At 31.8% G+C, this 20,682-nt stretch overlaps 3 protein-coding genes across 4 annotated transcripts; 1 reads left to right on the forward strand and 2 right to left on the reverse strand.

Annotated features, from left to right (window-relative positions):
• Positions 1 to 619: 619 nt before the first annotated feature.
• On the reverse strand, positions 620 to 4,166 carry LOC108335663 (uncharacterized). The gene is made up of 9 exons (XM_017571739.2): positions 3,939 to 4,166; positions 2,924 to 3,047; positions 2,778 to 2,845; positions 2,630 to 2,689; positions 2,369 to 2,527; positions 1,913 to 2,059; positions 1,396 to 1,610; positions 1,177 to 1,285; positions 620 to 1,098 (listed from the first exon to the last, which is right to left on the reverse strand). The coding sequence occupies exons 1-9, from the start codon at positions 4,041 to 4,043 to the stop codon at positions 1,006 to 1,008; spliced, it is 1,080 nt and encodes a 359-aa protein (XP_017427228.1). The 5' UTR covers positions 4,044 to 4,166; the 3' UTR covers positions 620 to 1,005.
• Positions 4,167 to 9,923: 5,757 nt separating this feature from the next.
• LOC108324770 (uncharacterized) lies at positions 9,924 to 16,405 on the forward strand. 2 transcript variants are annotated; one of them, XM_017557702.2, is made up of 10 exons: positions 9,924 to 10,257; positions 11,340 to 11,434; positions 11,522 to 11,619; positions 11,707 to 11,756; positions 11,886 to 11,981; positions 12,095 to 12,184; positions 12,276 to 12,368; positions 12,776 to 12,871; positions 15,918 to 15,983; positions 16,085 to 16,405. In XM_017557702.2, exons 1-10 carry the CDS (start codon positions 10,075 to 10,077, stop codon positions 16,238 to 16,240), a joined length of 1,023 nt encoding a protein of 340 aa, XP_017413191.1. In that variant the 5' UTR covers positions 9,924 to 10,074; the 3' UTR covers positions 16,241 to 16,405. The 2 variants fall into 2 exon arrangements, with proteins under 2 accessions (XP_017413191.1, XP_017413197.1); XM_017557708.2 differs by lacking the exons at positions 15,918 to 15,983; positions 16,085 to 16,405 and adding an exon at positions 15,051 to 15,888.
• A 1,608-nt stretch (positions 16,406 to 18,013) lies between these two features.
• On the reverse strand, positions 18,014 to 20,194 carry LOC108336810 (PLASMODESMATA CALLOSE-BINDING PROTEIN 3). Its single transcript, XM_017573260.2, has 4 exons — positions 19,872 to 20,194; positions 19,289 to 19,528; positions 19,155 to 19,191; positions 18,014 to 18,480 (listed from the first exon to the last, which is right to left on the reverse strand). Exons 1-4 carry the CDS (start codon positions 19,921 to 19,923, stop codon positions 18,297 to 18,299), a joined length of 513 nt encoding a protein of 170 aa, XP_017428749.1. The 5' UTR covers positions 19,924 to 20,194; the 3' UTR covers positions 18,014 to 18,296.
• Positions 20,195 to 20,682: the final 488 nt, after the last annotated feature.

Genomic DNA, 20,682 nt, shown 5'->3' on the forward strand with positions numbered 1-20,682 from the left:
CAAGAAATATTAATAAGTTTGTGTTAATGATTGGAGAATTTTTTTGTTTCATTTTTTTATTATTGTGTATTACAATTTTTTTTCAATTAACATTACTAAAAAACAGTTTAGTTAATATTAATCACAGATTTCATAATAAAAAATAAAAACAATGACCATTTAAACAAATTTAATTTAATATGTAAAAAATAATAGTCTTTCCAAAATTAACTAAGAAAACATTCTAATACCTGCAAGAAATAACATTTGTTACGATAAATATAAAGTAAAATTAAAAAAAATCCTATTAACATAAATAAATAACCCTAATCAATATCAATAAATATCATTTTAACAATGTCTCGATCTTAATAGACTCAATAACACTCAAAACAAAATCAAACAGAAGAGATAACACAAAGAGAAGAGACCGAATTTAATATAAAAAACTTTAAATTCTCACTATTTTAAGTGAAATTAAAATTATTTAATATTAATAAATTATTTTAATATATTAAGTGAAATTCAATTTTAAGTGAAATTATTTACTCAAATAACTTTCTTTTTCATTTCTAATTCATTAGAAAGAATAATTACGATGTTAAAATTTTGTATCCATACACACTCTAAAGCAGTCCCATTTTCTTTAATTTGATTTGAGGTATATATTTCTTCTATGCGTATCGTTTTATCTTAAATGCACACATATAAACCTGACTATGTAAATGTGAAAAGATGACAAGTGTAAGGACAAAAAAAATCAGCTCGTACAAATGAGAAAATGTTGATCTTCGTGTTATGTTGTCCTTTGTTCCCCACCTGTAACAGTTTATCTCATTGTGAGTGTTCCAGTTTCCACTGTAGCAAAAAGGACAGTCTTTTATCTACATTCTCCGCACACAAGGAAAAAGCTTTTGTAGAACTGTTTCATTTTCATGCGTAAAGATAACTGCGAAGTTATAACTCCTCTCCAAAATATAGGTAATGCTCGATTCTTCTGAGCTCAGAATTCTGACAGCTATTAATTCAGATATCTGATTTGCCTGTCGCAGTTGTCCCTATAGAAACTTCATGAAGTAAGTTTCCAAGTAGCCTTTGATCTAAAATCATATTAGGAACCTGGAGACCAAGCTGAAAGGTCAGGTCTGTGAACAAGGTCAGACAGATATTAGCATAGCTGGTAGAGGAAACGAATACCTTATCACCGAAGAAAATTTTTGTGTTATTAGCAATGGCTTCGATAAACTTTAGCTGAAGAAATTCAGGGGTCAGCTTCAAGGTATTTGCTTCAGCTTCCTTAATTACTCTTGACATGCAAAATAAAATTGATAATTTATTTTTTCCAATTCCATAAATTGTAATATCTTATTCATAAATGTACATTCAGCAAAGACACTAGAAATGGGAAAATCTCACCGGTAGAAGTCTGCATCTGCCAGGCTCTTTTCCCGGGCCAGATACATTGCATTCTCTATTTCTTCTTGTCTTCTAGTACTGTCCTTTTCCAGCAATTTTTGCTCCATAAGGATCTTGCTAACATTGGCATTCTTCTCAGCCTCGCTAATGGCCATCTTCTTCATAGTCTCTGCCTCCTTCTCCGCTACTTTCTGCTTCTCAATAGCAATTAAGACCTATCCCATAACATCCAAAGCACCTTCCTTAACATCATTTAGTAGAGAGAAGAAATAAAGCTAAGATACAATGATGGAGGATCTAGCATAAAAATTCCTGCTCGAAGCATTTATAGAACTCAAGAAAATGCACAAATTTGAGAGAACTAACCGCGCAAATCAATCATAAAGGGAAAAAAACAGACACGAGCATGTGCTTACACATGTTTAATAACCGTCTCCTTCAATGAAATTATCAACTGATTACTTAAATAGCTCCACACATCTCAACAGGAAAATGACAGCTCTTACTGAAAGTATACCTTAGTACGCTCCTCTTCCATTTGTTCGAAATTGCGTCTTATGCTATTTGGAATAGTTGGCTTTGTGACCCGGACACTAATGATCTCAATTCCTGGAGCATAGCGGGTGCAGTCAACTTGAAGAGCATCTTTCATCTTTTCATCAATCTGAAAGGATCCAAATGATGGTTTTATTCAGACCACAAGAAAGGAGAAAAACCATAAACTAAAAAGATGCACATCGTTTAACTCATCTGTACAAAGCAGGAAAAGAATTACAAAGTACGGTACAATAAAAAACTTAGCATAAACTCCTTTTCAGTGGATGACAATAGAAGCTACAAGTTACTAAGCATACATCAAACTGTTTAATATCAGGTCCAACCATAATCTTCTTCTTAATAATTACTCTATGGAAGATAGCAGCATAAAATAAACTATGGCTGTAAAACTCACTTATAAATATTAATATTTAACCTGATCAAACACATCAATATAGACTTGTTGTAGACTGTGAGAGCTGCAGAACTGATTGATCTCATGATGAATCTTGTCATATATCCATGTCTTGTCATAATGTACACCATAGTTGAGTAATGTCTCAAAGACAAATTCCTTATGCAGTCGGTTAACAACCTAAAAGAAGAATATATACCACTTCATATAAAATTATTAAATATGTGATAAAAAAACACACTAGTAAATATAAGATTCTAGAAAAAAAAAAGAAACTATCACCTCAATCTTCTCAAAATTGATCATAACACCGCCTTTAGTACCGCAGGGTATATCAGTCACCTGCAATGATCACCACAATTTCAAAATTCAAAGGGATAGAGCCAAAACAACTGAAATTCCAATCCTGAACTTTCTCTAACCAAATTACCTGATCAGTCTGAAGAGTCACTTGTACAGGTTCATACTGAGTAAGAAAAGGCATCTTTAGGTGGAATCCTAGAAAATTAATATAAATAAAATTAAGCAAACCGTTGCACTAGTATAAACTGAAGAAAATAAATGAATATCCGGCACCTGGCTCTGTAATTGTTTTCAGAAGGGCGCCTCCTCTCCAGTATACCCCCACATGGCCTTCTGGGACTTGGTGCAGAATGGATAAGGTATTTTGGAAGGATGGTGATGCTGAAGGAACAAAAACCTGTAGATGAAATCACATGTCTCTCTAAGTTTCAAAGCCTGAGCAGAATCAATAGAAATATTTTCCAATTGTAAAAAATAGTACAGAAATGAGGACAAAACTAAACCTTATACCACTGTGGCTCGTCTACAAAGATCATTTATAAAAAAAGTAAATGTTTGGAAAGCACAATTAGTTTAATAAAAGTTTCAACATACTCAACATTGATAAACAAGTAAAATATGAAAATGATAAGCAGAATATCTTTATTCTCCGAAGTGATCTTCCCTAAAAAAAGTAGGTAAAAAAAAATGCCAAATCAACATCGAAACAAGACTTATATCCTATTCACCACCATTTAACTTCAGTAATTTAGAACTTTCAACTATTCCTCTACCTAACAATTGTAAGCAGATTATTGAATGTTTACATCCCTGGCAATTCCACACGTAGGTATATTACATTCCCTTTGTATAACTACAATCTCAGCACTAAATGCAATGATAGTAAAATTCATCCAAAAGTGATCAAACATAATAATAAGTATATCAAGTTTATGGTAAAAACTACTGCAATTCAACTCTACTTTGCCTATTTAATTAAGGTCAGTCCACTGAAGGAATGCTTGTTATTCAGAAATAGCACATAATGTTTTGGTGAAATATTCCTAAATTATGATACACATAGAAATCAGAGAGAGGCAAACCAATTAAACAACCAAATCAGATATGTGCGTAATGAATCAATAAAGGACTACATATACAAGCGAGATTCAGCGGAACATCATTGTAGTTATACAGCATTAGCTTTGGAGGTGCAATAAAGTGAGGCATTGTCGCTTATAGGAAAGTGGAAAATGCAAGCGAGATTGAAAGTGGAATCGCAACGAGAGAGAGACAGAGAGAGGGTTACCAGAGCGACAACGGCAAAGAATGAGAGGAAGGTGAAGAGAATGGCGGTGGAATCGCGGCTTTGCGGTGACGGAGGAGAAGCCACTGTTCGGTGCTGCGAATCCATGGCGGTGGACAGCTTTTTTTTCTTCTTTTTGTTTTGTAGATTCTTTGAGTTTTTTTGGGGTATGTGTTTCCTTCACTAGAATACTTTTTGGACAATGTAGAGTAATCTTACTGCTTCAATCGGTACTTTCTCCAACCGCTCCAAACCCAACTTTTGAAAATTAATGTTCGGCCTAAGTTTATTTATTTTTTTTTTCTATTTTTAGTTGAGTCTCTCAACAAATCTTATTACACACCTAGTCTCCCTTTTCATTGCATGCCTAGCCTTTCTCAACTTATTAAATAACATTTTTATGATGTAAGTTTCATATTATTGTCTTAATATATCTTGCACTAAATATAATTATATAATTATTTAGTCATAACAAAGTAACCACGCACAAAAAAATAAAAAATCATTCATAATTTAAAATATAATGATATTTAAAAATACACAATTACGTATATATATATATATATATATATATATATATATATATATATATATATAATCAAACCAACGAACAGTTGTCTCAATCGAAAATCTTCCACTTATACTCCTTATATTTTATATTACAACTACATAAATATTTATCCAAAAATATCATCATAAAATATTACTAATTTAAAATAAACAAAATATAAACTTATATAAAAAGACAATAGTTAGTGATGTGCTCTCGTTTAACTTATATTCTTCCAATATTGAAAATCTATATTAACTTTTATATGTTTAAGTTGTATTATTGATAGACTTTATTACTTGAGTGTTTTGAGTTAATTATACGATGTTAGGATGTTAATATTTCTTATGAGAGAGAATTGACATTGTCTCTCATTTCTTGACGTCGAATATGACACTTATGAAAATGAATCTTCAATAAATTATATTTGACTCTTGTTGCTTGAACATCTCTTAGATCATTTAAACGACATAAATTGAAAAAGAATTGTATTCATATATCTCTCAAACCACCACTTAGGAGCTTAAGTGTTAAACGTCATTGTATGAATGACCAGATAGATGCTTTTGAGCGATGAAACTAAATAAGAAATTTTAATCTCTTTTGGTTCAAATGGTTATGATAATCAAATAATTTCAAAGACAAACTTATTCAAAACTAAAAGCAATACATTCCCATTTAAAATAATCATTCATTCATATAATTAAAAATTTAGTAGTTTTCCAAATATTTAATAAATTTCAATTAGGATGGATTCTATTTTCAACTACTTTATTCTTAAAATCAATAATTTTTTTTAATGAATATTGTTAAGCTAAAGATGTTTTAAGCTCATATAAGACAAAAGTATTAAATGTTATTTAACACTTAAGTTTTGATCATAAAAAATAAGATAGTTTTAATTTCACTGATATAATTTATTTAGTGTGTAACAAACACATGAAAATTTCAAAATAATGTTTAATCATGACCAAAGAACAAGCCCTTATTGAAGATACAGTCGTGATTGCATATTCAAATAAGTGAGAAATCACTGAACCATCATGTCATCTACAAATATTGTTTGGAATTCCTTCGAGACAAAAAGAATGAAAATTGACAAAGTTGTGATGAAGCAATTTTCCATTAAGAAGCTTCACAAGAAATAAAGTTATAAATATAATAAAAATATCAAGAAAACTTATTTTGAAGTCTATAGAGAATGTAGAATTAAACATTAATTGTGAAAAAGAAATGACTCCCTAAAACCAATCAATATCAAACAACTTGTTGTAGCACATGATAACAAATGACTTGGTGTGTCACGTAAAGGACGTCAAGTATAATAGGCCCAACATGTAAAGTGATTTGCACTAGACACATCCTTGTCATGTTATATTATATACTATTTATAATTGGTATACAATGATTATCTTATCAAAATGTTAACAAATACCAATTATAAATGTATGAAACCCATTTTTCATATTCTTAGTGATATAAAGGCATTCATAGAGATATAATAGTGTGTTTCAACCGCTTCCACATACCACCAGTCAAAGGATGTTGAGAAAAAGCTATGATTCTCCACAAAAGCTCCAACAAGCAAAGAATCTAACACACACTCTTCAATAGTTCATTTACACAACTATATATGAAAAACACTACTATGCATGATGAGAATCAAAGGGATTGATTTGTTTGTTTACGAATTTATCTAAGTTCGAATGCAAACAACAAGAAATTTGGACAAAATTAGTTTTCTGAATTCTAGTGAAAAAAATGCAAGAAATGATTATGAAAGGTGGAAGAAAAGAATCACTCTTTTTCAAGGAAGACAACATACAAAGAATGGAAAAATCCTTTGATACAACCAATGTTCTTGAATCACTCAAGAACTTAGGAGAATGACTCAAGAACTCTAATATTTTTTAATAAAAATCAATTTATATTCATTTGATCAAAATAGTTCAACTTATATAGAAGCTTAAACCATTGTAATTACAAAAAAAATATTAATTGCATTTACATTCCAGGAAAGTTAATAATGATCACATTAAACTAATGATTGATTGTAACTGCACCTGTGGTAACCAAAAGTCACCAAAAAACATTCAATTGTACATCCTTTTGGTCTCCCAAAAGGCTAATGACTAAGTGACAATTAGACCTTATTACAACTCAGCATAATTTGGTCAATCAATTTTACAAAGGATTGGACCATAATTTAAACAAATTAATTACTTAAAAACTACATCACATCACCATCATTAGTTGGATTCACATCAATGCAAGAAAGAAAAAGAATTATCAACATTACACGCCCATCTGAAAAGCCTTAAGTGCTACAATAATACATTTGTTGGAACAACTGACTTATAAAAGAGGTTAAACAGATCCTAAACTCTTTTTGGAGAGGACTAAACTAGTTAACAAGAAAAGCAAACAACATAATAGAATTTATATTAGTTTAACCAAATTCATAAGGGATGTCTAGTTCTTCTTTAATCCAATCACTTAAGATGTTCCATTAAAAAATTAGTTGAATAAAACCAAGTATACTAATCACTTCTAGTTACAAAAGTGAGTGCACAAACTACTGCTTATTCTCATAAGTACAGATCCTAGTTATATGTTTTTATTCTCCACTTAAGATTAATAAAAATACACTCTTAAAGAGCGCACAAATCAAGTTCATTGGGATATATTTAATGATGTGAAGGATTACAAAGATTATCACTCATCCACAAAGACTATGTGAAATCACTGTAAGATATAAAGAATAGTATAAAAGAATTATATTTTTCATCTTCAACTCGATCACTATATATATATATATATATATATATATGCTTGAAAAAGAAATGTTGCAACTTTAATTTTATTAATACTTGATCTTTGTTGATTTCCAATTCAATGCAATGCATTAGTTCTTTACTTCTAAATCAGAATTTGAAGTTTCCCGCTCTTGAACATTTCATTTTCACTCTTACATCTTAACAGGACTTAGTTATGGATTCATGTTGATGTTCTAGTGAATCCAAAATGATCACTATATTATAAAGATTTCATAATTGAATCTTAGAAAGCAAAATTGAGAGTTAAATTGATAGTAAACTTGTTCTATAATATTTTAAGTCTTTAATATGTTTTTCATCAAATTTACATTCCTTTACTTGTTTTAATATTATTAAACTCGTTACAATAATTTGATTTCAGTTTCAATTCAGATTTTTCAGTTCTTACACTTAGATAGTAATCTGGTTAATTCTCACGCCATCTCATTCTCTCTTAGGTTTGAATGTTGATTTTCAGTTTCTGCCGTTAAATTCCAGTTCTAATAATTGTTTCATTATTGTTTCTACATTTGAATCTTTCTTATGCATTCAATTCCTGTTTTAATTCTATGTTTCCAGTTCTTACCACTTACACTGTGTTCGCTTCAAGAGAAATTACTATTTATGAGGAAAAGCAAGTGCTGATTTGCGAGATAGTTGTTGTTCGGTTACGCTGATTTGCGAAGAAAAAAATCCGCTGATTTGCGAGATAAGAATGCTTTAACCATCCCACCATCTCGAAGAGATTTGCCCTGATTTACGTTCAAATGACATATGTGTCCTCTAATATTTGTAAAATACCATACACTGTACTGTGCAGGAGATCATGTCCATGAACGTGCACATGCAACAGTAGTCCCATACAAGACAGAGGGAGTTGAACGATTTCGTTTTAATAGCAGCAGGCTAATCCGTTGGGCGTTTCACTCGCCAGCTCTGGCTGCCGGACGCTGCTCCTCTCCAGTGCTGGCTCCCGTCACCGTCATCAGCTAGTGGAGGCGGTCGAGACAGTTGGGCGGGGCGTGGAGACGTGGCCCGCCGATACTGTTGATTACATGTTGTGGGAGGATCCGAGGCTGAACAACCAGCCGAGCAGGGAGATGAACTACTATAGGGAGAGGCATTGTCCTAGGCTAGAAGAGTCGCCACTCTGCTTGATTCCGCTACCGAACGGTTACTGGGTGCCGGTGTCGTGGCCGGAGAGCTTGCACAAGGTGTGTGTTGCGTTTTGGTTACTTTTAAGAAAAGGAGCTAAGCTTCTTTTATGAGATCAACTTAGTTTATACTTAAGCTGGATTGTAAAAGTTCTTTTATTTGAGTAACTCACTAATTGACCCCTAACTAACTAATTAAGGTCATTTAATCAATAGACCTATCATTTTCATAAGCTCTTAAAGGAGTCTTTCAGTAGGGATGAGTTGTATACTCCCTTGTACGTGTTTAATTCGTATAAATAACAAAAACGATTAAATATTTATCAGAATATTAGTTCAAGCAAGTTGTAAATAATCCATTCTTAACAACCCACCTTTACCTTAACTTTTGTAATAATTATTTATAGTAATTGTGAATGTTCACATCTATTGTGTATCAAAATAAAAGGCTAACACTTTTATTTATCTAATGTAATTTACTAACTTTTTTTAATAATAATAATAATAATAATAATAATAAAATAATAATAATAATAATACAATTTATTTTCATCTAAAAAATTATTTTTTTTTCTTTTTTTTACAATATTAAAATTAATTTTAATAATTAATATTAATTTTTTACTCTTTATAAACTCTTTTACAATTAAATATAACATTAACAATTATCATTTTATATTACATTAATAACTAAGAGCATTTTGGTAATCTTCAACTTCTATCCATTAAACAAATTTTTTTTATCTGTCACATCAATCAAATCCTACACTAATTCTCACACACTTTACTTCCAAATTCACTCTCAATTACCCACAAATCCACTCCAAAAAACAACTATAAAATTACCCTCAAATCCATTCAAATCATCTCCCCCAAATACCCCCAAAAGAACAAAGCCTTAGGTTTCTTATAGTTGCTAGTTTTAAGAACTTAATTTTGCACTTATTCTTTCTATAAACTTTCAGTTTTATTATTCAATTAGTACTGTTTCCAACTTGTTGTTATGTTCATATTAATTTTCCTACTTATTAAATAAATTATTTATTTTCTTTTCTAACATCAAATTTTAGTTTCTATATATGTTTTCTAATTTAACCAAAAAAAAAAATCCTATAACAATTTAGGATAACTTTTTAAAGTTTCTATGTTCCATATAGAAGTTTTTTTCACATATTAGTTTAAAGTTCACGAAGACCTTTTTTTGACAATGCTATTTTAAAGTACCTAACGTTTTTAATTAATTTACACTTTAATAACAAATTCTTATTTATTGTGAAGTATAAATAAAAATATAAAAGAAAAACTTTCAAACATTTTATGAAAAAAAAAGAACAATTTTGTTTTATTTGAGCATAACATAAAAACAACACTTGAAAATGAAACCCAAATAATATATAAAATTTATATCATAAATTCTTATTTAAAATCAATATGACTATATTATATTCTTCTTATTCACATTATCCTGTTGTGTTAATGGCGTGAAGTCAGAGATGAGAGTGAGGATGAAGTGGCAGTTATTTGTCAGAGCATTGTACATGGCAGGTGTGACATACATATGCCACGTTCCTTCACCTTAGCCTCTTTCTCTCTGGGTTTTTCAATTTCAGTTTTTTGCAATGCTATTACTACTACCACCTAAGTTCCCTTCGCAAACGCGCTTGTCTTTTCCCTCCACTCACAAACTCAAGGTTGTGTCCGAAATAGATGTCTTCCCTTCATTTCTCCCTAAAGAAGTCCACAGAATCAAAGACCCTTTTGCGAGAAACCTTGCTAAACGGATTCAGAGACTTCCCGTTGCTGTAAAAATTCTGCATTTTTATCGTTTCCACCTTCCAATTTATTTACTTATTTACTAAATTATGCTCTTTATTTATTGCCCCTTTTCATATTCATTATGCTTGTATTCTAATACATATGCTAACATGTTGAGATATCCAATTATGAAATGGAACCATGTGATGGAATAATTTGGGGTTTTGGATGGTTTGGATAAACGTATTTTGTCTCTTTGATTCTAGTACCTTTATTTTCTCCTCCTATTTGGAGGGTATGCTTTGAACCAACTCTTTTGTTGACTAATCCCCTTATCATATGTGGTTCACTTCCCAATCAATGGAATCTTTCCTTCATTTCATTATAAAATGTTCAATAATAAATGGTATGCTAATTTTGTTTCACATGCCATTCTTTTCTACTCATCATTAGATAAGTGGTCTCTTAGGCGGAACTCCATTTGGAAACCCAAAAGTTTTAGTTCAATGATCATCACAATCAAAGATTTTGGATAAGGTGTGCTTACACATGGAGAAAGAGTTAGGAAAATTTCATGTGGGACTGTCTGTCAATGAGGTTTTATAACAGGGAGAATTAGGGAAGGAAGTGATACTGTTACGGATAAGGAAGTGGATGAGTGAAAAGTCTGCTACATGTGAAGAAATAAATAAGATTGTCACGAAGAAGGAAGTGGGGGGAGGTGGTGAAAGAGTGTGTGATAAGCAAAGAAGTAGCAGAGAGAGAAATCTATCATAAATATCTAAGTGGGGGAAAGAAAGAGTCAAGTTTTAACACGAATTGAAGTAAGGAGAGCCTCTCATAGTTAGTTAGTTATCTTCAAATAAAGATTTTCAATTCTTATAATTTGTATTATTTACTGATCCATTTCTTTGAAGGCTACCTATTGGCTCTTTAGAGTTTGGACTGTTGTGGTTGGTGTTTTTTCTATTTCCCTCTCAATCACTCAACTCTTAAACTGAATAGAAGCAATGATTTTTCTAAACAATTCCTTTTTATGGGCTGTTTGGCAAGATTTTCAGCTTGTTCTCTTGAGAAAATTGCTCAACATTTACTATTGCTCATCAGTTATTTCGTGTAACACAATCAGGTTAGGTTCTTGGAAAATCCTATCATGAGTAGTTGTGTGAAGCCAATGATGCAGAACAAGGAAAATCCAATTGTCCTACTTCATGGCTTTGACAGGTGCTCAAAACAAGCAAGTGACAGAATTTGTACATTTTTATGCACAAGTTACCTTTGGATTTCATTTCACTCCTTCTCATTGTTCAGCTCATGTTTAGAATGGAGATACACATATCCATTGCTTGAGGAAGCTGGTTACGAAACATGGGCTGTTGACATTCTTGGTTGGGGTTTCTGTGATCTAGGTTTGCTTTTCTACTTCTCCCATCTTATGTTCATTCCTTTCTTTCACTTTAATCATGGAGTTTTCTCTTTTTCTTTTTATCCATCAGAAAAACTTCCTTCATGTGATGTGGTATCAAAGCGTGATCATTTTTATCAGGTAGTTAGGTGTTTATCAGCTCATCTTCTGAGGAAATGGTTATCTCCACAAATTGACAAATTTCTTTGCATCTGTGCTTTACTTCCTATTGTTTCATTGTGTTGTGGGTGAATTGGTGTTATCTACCAGTTTTGGAAGTCCCACATCAAAAAGGCAATGATATTGGTTGGTCCAAGCCTTGGCTCTGCAGTTGTCATTGATTTTGCAGTCAATTATCCAGAAGCTGTATGTGCTATCCAACAATTTAACTTCTGAATAATAACATATTTTAAAGGATTCTTTTATTATAAGGCAATTCTGTTGTGATATAGTAATTTATTTGAAGTTAATTTTTTCAGGTGGAAAAGCTTGTTTTGATTGATGCTAGTGTGTATGCAGAAGGAACAGGAAACCTAGCAACCTTACCTAGAGCAGCAGCCTATGCTGGGGTGAGTATATCTCCAACTTTGCACAAGCCATTGTCTAGAACATCATGTCTCTGTTTTTTTCAGCTGGATAAATTCATGTGTTTTGAATCAGGCATATCTATTGAAGAGCATTCCATTACGCTTATATGCTAATTTTTTGAGCTTCACAAACTTGCCTTTCAGTACTAGCCTCGATTGGACTAATGTGAGTTGCTAGATCTTATCATTATCATTTTCTTTAGATAATGTGGTCTACATATGTGCATTTGTTTTCATTTTCATAATGCACCATGATGTACGCTTAGTCACATAAATCTATCAAACATATATCTATCATTCTAAATTTTAGTTTGACTATTTCAAAATTTAGGTTTGGAGGTTTTATCAGAAGGTCTGAGTTCTAAAGTCTACAAAAACAGTACAGTTTACTTTCTAAAGAGTAATAACCAATTTAATGACAATTATCTATTCGTTATACCACTTAACACTCAACATCACCAGCTTAAGCATGTTTTTGTTCATCACACACTCCCTCAGTGGCACTCATTCACTGTGTCATCTTTAGATGTTGCAGAATGAAGTTGCATAACATGGTCCTATAATCTTAAACAGGTTGGTCGCTTGCATTGTTTATTGCCATGGTGGGAGGATGCCACTGTTGATTTTATGACTAGCGGTGGTTATAATGTTGTCTCCCAGATAAAACAGGTATTTTCACCCATTATCAGATTTTTGGTGTCATCATGTTCTTATACTATTTGTTATAAAATCATCAATAATTCTCTCTTAATTTAAAAAAAATAAAATGTTTTAATGAAAATTAGAGAAAGAATATTTAATCTATGTTGTGACATAGTGCCCACCATTGATGATGGAAGGAGAGTTAGCCACACCAAACACCGATATTTGGAGCTTCAGAGTTCAATTTGGATTATTCCAACTAAATTAAAGAAATCACAATTTTGAATAGTGGATGGTGAAGAGAAAGTTAAAGAGATATAAAGGAGTGAATATAGAGAAAGATAGAAAGTTTAAAGGTTTGTTTAAGTTAACAAGAAAACAGATTAAGAAAAAATGATTATATCCATAATTAAATTTTTAACATTAGGGATTCATCATCTCTTTATTAAGAAAAACATTTATAACCTGTAATTGATAACAATAATAAAATAGATTATTAGTTGTAGTCTGTGTTCACATTTTTTTCTAAAAAATTACCCCATTTTTTCCATATAAAAATTTATTATTTATGTAACTGCACACAATCTTTAACTTAAATGGCATTTCTTAAAGTTTTATTTAAATTAATCGTTTTAATTTTATCTTTTAACAGAAAAGATAAATGAAAAGTAAGTCTTATCTCAAGACTCCATTAATGTTGAGCAAGAACTAAAGAAAAAATAAAATGTATTTCCAAAAACAATCAATCATCAAAATAAAAATAACATTAAATTTAATTTATTTAAATAAATTATCATGATTAGAAAGTTAACATCCAAACATCACATATTTGTTGATTATAAAATTCATTCTCTATTCTTATCTATCACTAGCCGTCTTAGCTCAAGATGAAGAATAATGTGATAAATGGCATTTTTATGTCTGCAACTTCATCAATATTTAGTTTCACATTAAATTTTTTGCCCCCATAGTAAATCAATTTTATCATCTTTTTAAGGTATACATGGCTATAATTTCAATTTTTTATTTACAGGTCTGTATGTTATTAGGAACAGGCTTATCGTAAATTTTTTCATTCATAGTTTTTTCAGTGATTTCCATTAAAAATTCATATTCTTTCTGAGAGTGTGGATTGAAGTGCTGCTATATACACTAGATCTCTTGCATGGTTGGTGGCAGGTGTCAGCTTTTTTTATTTTATGTTAATGATGATTGATGCAATTTGAACTCTCATGTTTGGTAAGTTTTATTCCTATTAGTGTCTAACTTTGAATATGAAATCTCACACCGGATAAACAAAGAAGAAGTTGACTACGACATAGATAAGAAACACAAATTGAATGCTTTAAGGTTGAGTTGAATGTTGTACTAAAATTTTGTTTAGTTGGTGAAGATGTCTCGAGTATATTTTTTTTCCTCTCTTATTCTCTACACTTTGTGTATAACTTTTTTTACTATCTTGGTTTGAATTTAAGATGATCTCACACCTTAGAGATAAAATAAGGGTTCCAAATGGATAGAGACGGCCACGCTTAAGCTCATACCAAAATAACAAAATAAAGAGTTTTCATGTATACACATTTTAATTTTAACATGTAAAACAAGTAAATTTTTAAAAAATAATATCACAACTAACTTTTTTATCATAATTTTTAAAATAATAAATAAGAAGTTATGTTTACAGATTTTAATTTTAATATTATAAAAGTAGTTTAAAAAATATAACATTTTTAGAAGATAACGGTTAGACATTGGTGGAACTCCCACATCGACTAGAGGTAAGATCAATTTATAATATATAAGTGGGTGCAAACCTCACTTACAAGTTGATTTTGTGGAATTGAGTTAGATTTAAAGTCCACCTCTTAGACTTAAAGTTCACTTCTTAACAGACATAAATCTGTGTGAGCAAGGAATAAAATTAAGAGTGTTTGGGTTTCAAAGCAAAGTGAGTTAGATTCAACATTGGTTTTATGAGTTTGTAAGATAGTCACTAAAAAGAAAAAACTTGAGTGTGCGAGGAATAAGCAAGTTCTTAGTTTATCAAATTTGTAGAATCTATTGAAGATGGCCATAAATTACAATATTTCTTGGTCTGGTCCCAAATTAGATAGGAAACTGGATTACACTTATTGGGCATTATTGATGTCCATCCATTTGAAGGCTCATAATATTTGGGGTTTTATTGAACCATGCTTACAATAAGGAGCTGATGATACAACTCGGAGGAAGGACCAGTTGGCGCTATCTCAAATTCTCCAAGGTGTAGACTATTCAATTTTTGAGAAATGCCAAAACAGCCAAAGAGGCTTGGACATTTTGAAGTTGTCATACAAAGTAGAGAAAGCTCAGAAATTCAAACTACAATCCACGCATCGAGAATATGAAAAATATGAGATGTCTGATTCAGAAACCGTGGAACAATATTATTTATAGATAACCGACCTTGTGAATAAGATGACGGTGGAGAAAATTCTACCATGCCAATGAATTTTGATAGTGTGGTGACTATAATAATTGAGTCCTACAACACAGGCACCATGACAATTGCATAATTGCGAGGGAGCATTGTAGGTGGTGGTATTGAATGTGATGGTGTTTTAAATTATTGTAAGAGAGAGTTACGTAGAGTGTAATGATGTGAAGCGTGAAGGAGAAAAAATAGAGAGCTCACGGTAATGTGTACCGAAAAGAAGAGTAGTGAAATCACATTAGAGTGTTCTTTGATTGTGAAGTAAATAAAAGTACAAGTGTAAGTGTGTGTGAGCAATGAATACAATTAAGAGTATTTGGATTTCAAAGCAAAGTGTGAGTTTTCACATGTCTCAGTGATTTCAATAACAATACTTTATTTACATTCTAATTAAAATGACAACTCATTTTTTATAATCGAATTATTAAATAAAGAGTTATTAAGTGTTTGTTCTTGTATATTTTTCATATTACTCATTTATAGTTAAGTTGAGACTCCCAACTCAGACGTGTGATATCATAACAAATTCAGCATTATAAGAGAAGTAGTTTTCTTCACTAAATCAATATGCTTTGATACAGAATTAAATTTGTTTAACAGATAAAGCAGAAAACTATAATCATTTGGGGGGAGAATGACCGCATAATCAGCAATAAGCTTGGTGTGGTAAGTCGGTACACAGCACATTTTCCACTTTTCTATTGATCCTGGGAGATTATATTTTCTATCAATGATTGCAGTTAACTTGCGAACTTCTACTGTTTCAGCGACTTCATTGTGAATTACCTGATGCCATTATACGCCAAATACCAGATTGTGGTCACCTTCCTCATGTTGAAAGACCAGATTCTCTTGTCAAATTGATTGTTGAATTTGTTCAGAGCAAGAGCACGACAGAAAATGAATGTGTTTCACCTTTGTGAGAAGGAACCATTTTGTTATGTCTTCAATGCTTCATGCTCACTTTTAAGACATCAATTCTCTCTTGTTTCACGATTTCTGATTATGTTAATATTCTACCAAATACATTCATTGTATCACAGCCAATCTGTCAAAATTGAGATTATGCTAACATCAAAATTATTGTTCGGATCGTGAGAACTCGAAAATCTTAACACATTTAAATGTATACCTTACTTGGGTTTTATTAATTGAAATCTATTCAGTCAAGATAATAAAGGGTGTAATAAAAAACATTTTTAATCCTTAATTGGCTTTAAATTGTCTCAATTGGAATTTTATTTGCCAAGAAATTATCAACTTTTGATCGCATTAATTTTTAGTTGGGTAGTGTTATAATAAGATAATTTTTTAATTATATTACGTTGAAATTTTATTTAAACTAAATTCATTCGTTCAAAAAGATGAATAAGCGGTCTAACAGACAATTTACCAAAAATGACAATCTAAATGATTTTATGATTTTGTTTGATGATTTTCATAATCTTACTTTGCCACGATCATGGATGAGATCTAAATAAAAAATGCTGTGGAAAATTCTAGATCTTACAAATTTACAAATTAAATATTGATTTCAACAAAAATTATTACAACCGTTGTTTGATGTTGCATTGAAGTTCTTTTTAATGTTAATCAGTTTTACTGGTTGACCCAAAGCACCAAACTATGCCATATTTAAGATTATCAACTTCTAATGCTAATTCAAATTTGTATGTATTTTCGTGTTGAAAATGACATTGCCATTTTTTTTTTGTCATTAATTTGGACGAAAGAACCCTAGAAAGCAATAGATCATTGAAAAATGTTTGTGACGGTGGCAACTGGCAACATGATTATTATTCATAAGTTAGCAAAATACATTAATTGCTGTGACTTGGACTCTTCTTCTCTATCTTTAGTTCAGATTCTCTTACTACGGTGTTTACCAAATAAGTTACATAGCCTCAAACAGGTTGGAATTTCCAAACAATCATTCTATAAACATAAATTAGTTCCAACCTCAAATATTGGGGGAGTCGTGCACACCATCTAGAGGGGAAAAAAATCATGTAACTGTTTGATAATATTTTTAGAAAATAACACAAGAACTCAGTATAAAATGATGTTTACGCACACACACGTATATATATTAATCATTTGAGTCAAACGATAATTTTAAATAACATTTTATTATTTCAGTTGCCTTTAACAGTAGAAAAACCATGTGCTATTTTTTATTTCAGATTTGTCGGCTATGCATGGCATGATGTGAAACAAATTTATTCTCAGTTGGTGTTGTTGACTTTTAGAAGCAATTACGTCCGAGGAAAAAAATTGTTCCACGATATGAATGAAACGCCACAGAGGAAAGAGAAGGACATAGAAAATTCAGAAAACTCACAAGTTACATAGTATTATTGATGCAGGGACATTTGAACCACCTTTGCTTTTTCTATAATATATGCACTGGTTGGTCTGTTGGGAACTTAGAATTTTCAAAACCCCATTAGCCTCACTCATAATAAAGTAGCAAGAGTACCATATCACAGGCTCCTAATTTTACACCGATTACTGTCAAATCAGTTAATGTGATACTTGTAAAACAGAGGAAAAAAACTCTAATGCATGTACCTCAGAATAATATTAAAAAGGTTAAAATGTACAATGGCTTTAGATGCAATTGAAAAAGGTTAAAATGTGAGTGACAGAGACGTAGAGTAGCCAGCTAACATGAAGTTGAATGATGAACAGAATAGTTTATAAAAATGGGGTAGCCGGATTCCATTAAATTAAAAAATAGTGTCTGTCATAGTCTTAGATGTACAAATGGAGAAAAGCCAAGTGCTACTTCCAACCCCTCAATAGTAATCATAATCAACATATATCAGCACTAAACAAAGGGACCAAATTCCTACTTTTTTTTCTCTTGCAAGGAAAAAAACAAAAACGGGTGTGATTGAATTGCTTGTGGATGATTCCCAGAAGTAAAATTACATGAAAACCTCACAAGCTTTTCTATGGTGGCATTGTACCTTTAGGCTACACCCTGATTGCTAACCACATGGTTAGCACAGAGAGCAGTAGCAACTCAGAGTTGATGCCTCCCAAATTAGCTCCATTGCCACTCAAACCAGTTGTAGATGTTGGACTTATTCCAACTGGGGTAGGAGAACCAGGAGTTGTACCAGGTGGTGATCCAGTTGATGGTGTTGTTCCTGCATTGCTGCACGACAGCCAAGATAAAAGGAGCATCAAAACCTGTTTCATTTTATCATAACCTTGGGTGATTAATTAAATGTTATGCATAAGTTTAGTCCTAAGAAATGTTTGTGAAACATCCTAATCATGCCAGCTCATATTTCAACAGAATATGCAAGTGTGACGTTGTTATTAGATAAATTTTCTGCAAGAATGTAATTCAGAATTTCTGCTTCAGGGAGGTGAGTGCATTAACCCAGAAAAAGGGATTTTAGTACATGAAACAAACTGGTTTCAGAGTCATATTGCCAGCTTTGGAATTAAAACAAATGAGTTCCAGTTTTTCAAAATGCCTTTTGGATTATGCTAAGTGAAATTTAGATGCTAATAAAATAGGGTATAATGCTAAAATTATCCAATGCCACCATTCACCTCAAACACAAAAAATGGAAACTAGAAAGAGACTTAAAAGGAACACAAAATTGGGTTACAAGAAAAACCATTTATTATTGGATGGAAGACCCCAACAGTCACCCATAAAATGCCTAGCAGAAACGGTTTTTCATCAAGATTCCAACCTCACACTCGATTGCCTCAAAATTCCTTGAATTTCCAAAGAACTTAACCGATTAAATGGATGCACGACAGATAAAACGACAAGAAATCAAATGAGACCCATAATAATCAAAGAACACATACCTAGGACTTGAGGGGTAGACACATCCAGATGATGTCGCTGTAGAAAAAAAAAAGCACAAGAAAGATAAGAGCATTAATAAAGTGAAATTCTAGAACATGTGGCCGAAAAAAGATGCATTTGGAAGTACACTTACCAGGTGGATTTGCACTGGTTGTGGCAGCACCTGCAAAATCACATGTTCCTTGAGCATTACCCTTTCTCTGGTAATAGCTATTAACTGCATAATTACAGTGATCCTTCACAGTGTTGGGTTGGTAACAAGCTCCATTTTGGAGAATAGGGGAACAGTCAGCTCCGGCTCCACAAGCATAATCTATTGCTTTCTGCAGGGCTTGATCACCAACACCATCTTTGCATAAGCAGTAAAGAGCACCTATTGCAAATCAAAAAATCAGAAACATAACAAAAAGGTTATTTCACACCATAAGTCAATTTAACAACATGGGAAACATGTTTTACATAAATAAAAAAAAAAGGTCAAAACTCCTTTAGTCCTTAAAATAACTCCAAAAGCTTTCATCTTTCTGCAGAACAGTGGAGAAGACCCTTTATAGAAAAACCCCAAAACTAAAGCAAGGAAAAAGCCTAGGAACTGCAATTCATCATACGAACCCACCCCAGAAAACCAAAGGGCGTTCATCACTTCTCAAAAGAACTTTTAAAATCAAATGTTGAATCTTTAGAAGAAACACACAAGAATCAGTGCAGGTACTTACTTGAACGACGAGTCAGGGCCAGGAAAAGCACAAGATACACAAAAAGAGCCATAACTTGAGAACTATTTATTCTGCGGCCAATTGAATGAGGCTGATGGAGCTATTTGTGTCAGAGGCTGATAGAAAGCAAGGGAGATGAAAAGAATAAGCCTTAGGAAAATAATGCGTATTTTCTAGGACAAGAAAGGACTAATCTCTGTCAGAAGCAGTATTAACTTGCTTATGTTCTACATTATTAAATTATATATATCAGTAACAGACACGAAGAATGTGTGCGTTTTATGGGAAATTGTGTAAATATGACACAATACACGTAGCTTTTTGGAGTTCTAAGTTGAACGGCTGCTTTGTTTTCTGTCATATATTTTGACTTGTACCATGATCCTGTGGTTTGAGTTGAAAGTTTTTGGGTGTGAAAGGGTAATGGTTATGGAATGGAACAGTTCCATGTGAGACTTGTCATAAGAGAGGGTAATGCATAATAGAGTCTTTTTTTCAACTTGTGAATTTGGTAGGCTAAAAAAAAATTAAAACTACACCACTTCAGCAACAGTAGATTATTGTTTCTATGTCTTCATGATTAGGTAACATAATTTATCAATTTGAAAATATGTCATTCACTAAATAAGAGTTCTCAAATCAAATAGCCATGTTACCAAAAATAACTAACATTTCAAAGGATATATAAAGGAGTTATTTTTAAGGTATGGTTTAAATGGATCGTTAATGTATTTGCCTTTGCTTTTATTTTAAATAAAAGTCATATTCTTTTCTGAAAATCACACCGACTAACTCATTTGTTGATATGCTA

Source organism: Vigna angularis, chromosome 1 (assembly GCF_016808095.1).
Source record: "Vigna angularis cultivar LongXiaoDou No.4 chromosome 1, ASM1680809v1, whole genome shotgun sequence".
NCBI classification, from domain to species: Eukaryota; Viridiplantae; Streptophyta; class Magnoliopsida; order Fabales; family Fabaceae; genus Vigna; species Vigna angularis.

Coding starts and splice junctions, on each gene's coding strand:
- LOC108335663 (XM_017571739.2), bottom strand. CDS start 4,043: ATGGATTCGCAGCACCGAACAGTGGCTTCTCCTCCGTCACCGCAAAGC. Junction 2,528..2,629: donor TCAATTTTGAGAAGATTGAG/GTGATAGTTTCT, acceptor TTCTTCTTTTAG/GTTGTTAACCGACTGCATAA. Junction 2,060..2,368: donor ATATTGATGTGTTTGATCAG/GTTAAATATTAA, acceptor GGATCCTTTCAG/ATTGATGAAAAGATGAAAGA.
- LOC108324770 (XM_017557702.2), top strand. CDS start 10,075: ATGCTATTACTACTACCACCTAAGTTCCCTTCGCAAACGCGCTTGTCT. Junction 11,757..11,885: donor AGCGTGATCATTTTTATCAG/GTAGTTAGGTGT, acceptor GTTATCTACCAG/TTTTGGAAGTCCCACATCAA. Junction 12,369..12,775: donor CTAGCCTCGATTGGACTAAT/GTGAGTTGCTAG, acceptor AATCTTAAACAG/GTTGGTCGCTTGCATTGTTT.
- LOC108336810 (XM_017573260.2), bottom strand. CDS start 19,923: ATGGCTCTTTTTGTGTATCTTGTGCTTTTCCTGGCCCTGACTCGTCGT. Junction 19,529..19,871: donor GGCCCTGACTCGTCGTTCAA/GTAAGTACCTGC, acceptor GATTTGCAATAG/GTGCTCTTTACTGCTTATGC. Junction 18,481..19,154: donor GTCTACCCCTCAAGTCCTAG/GTATGTGTTCTT, acceptor GCTGTCGTGCAG/CAATGCAGGAACAACACCAT.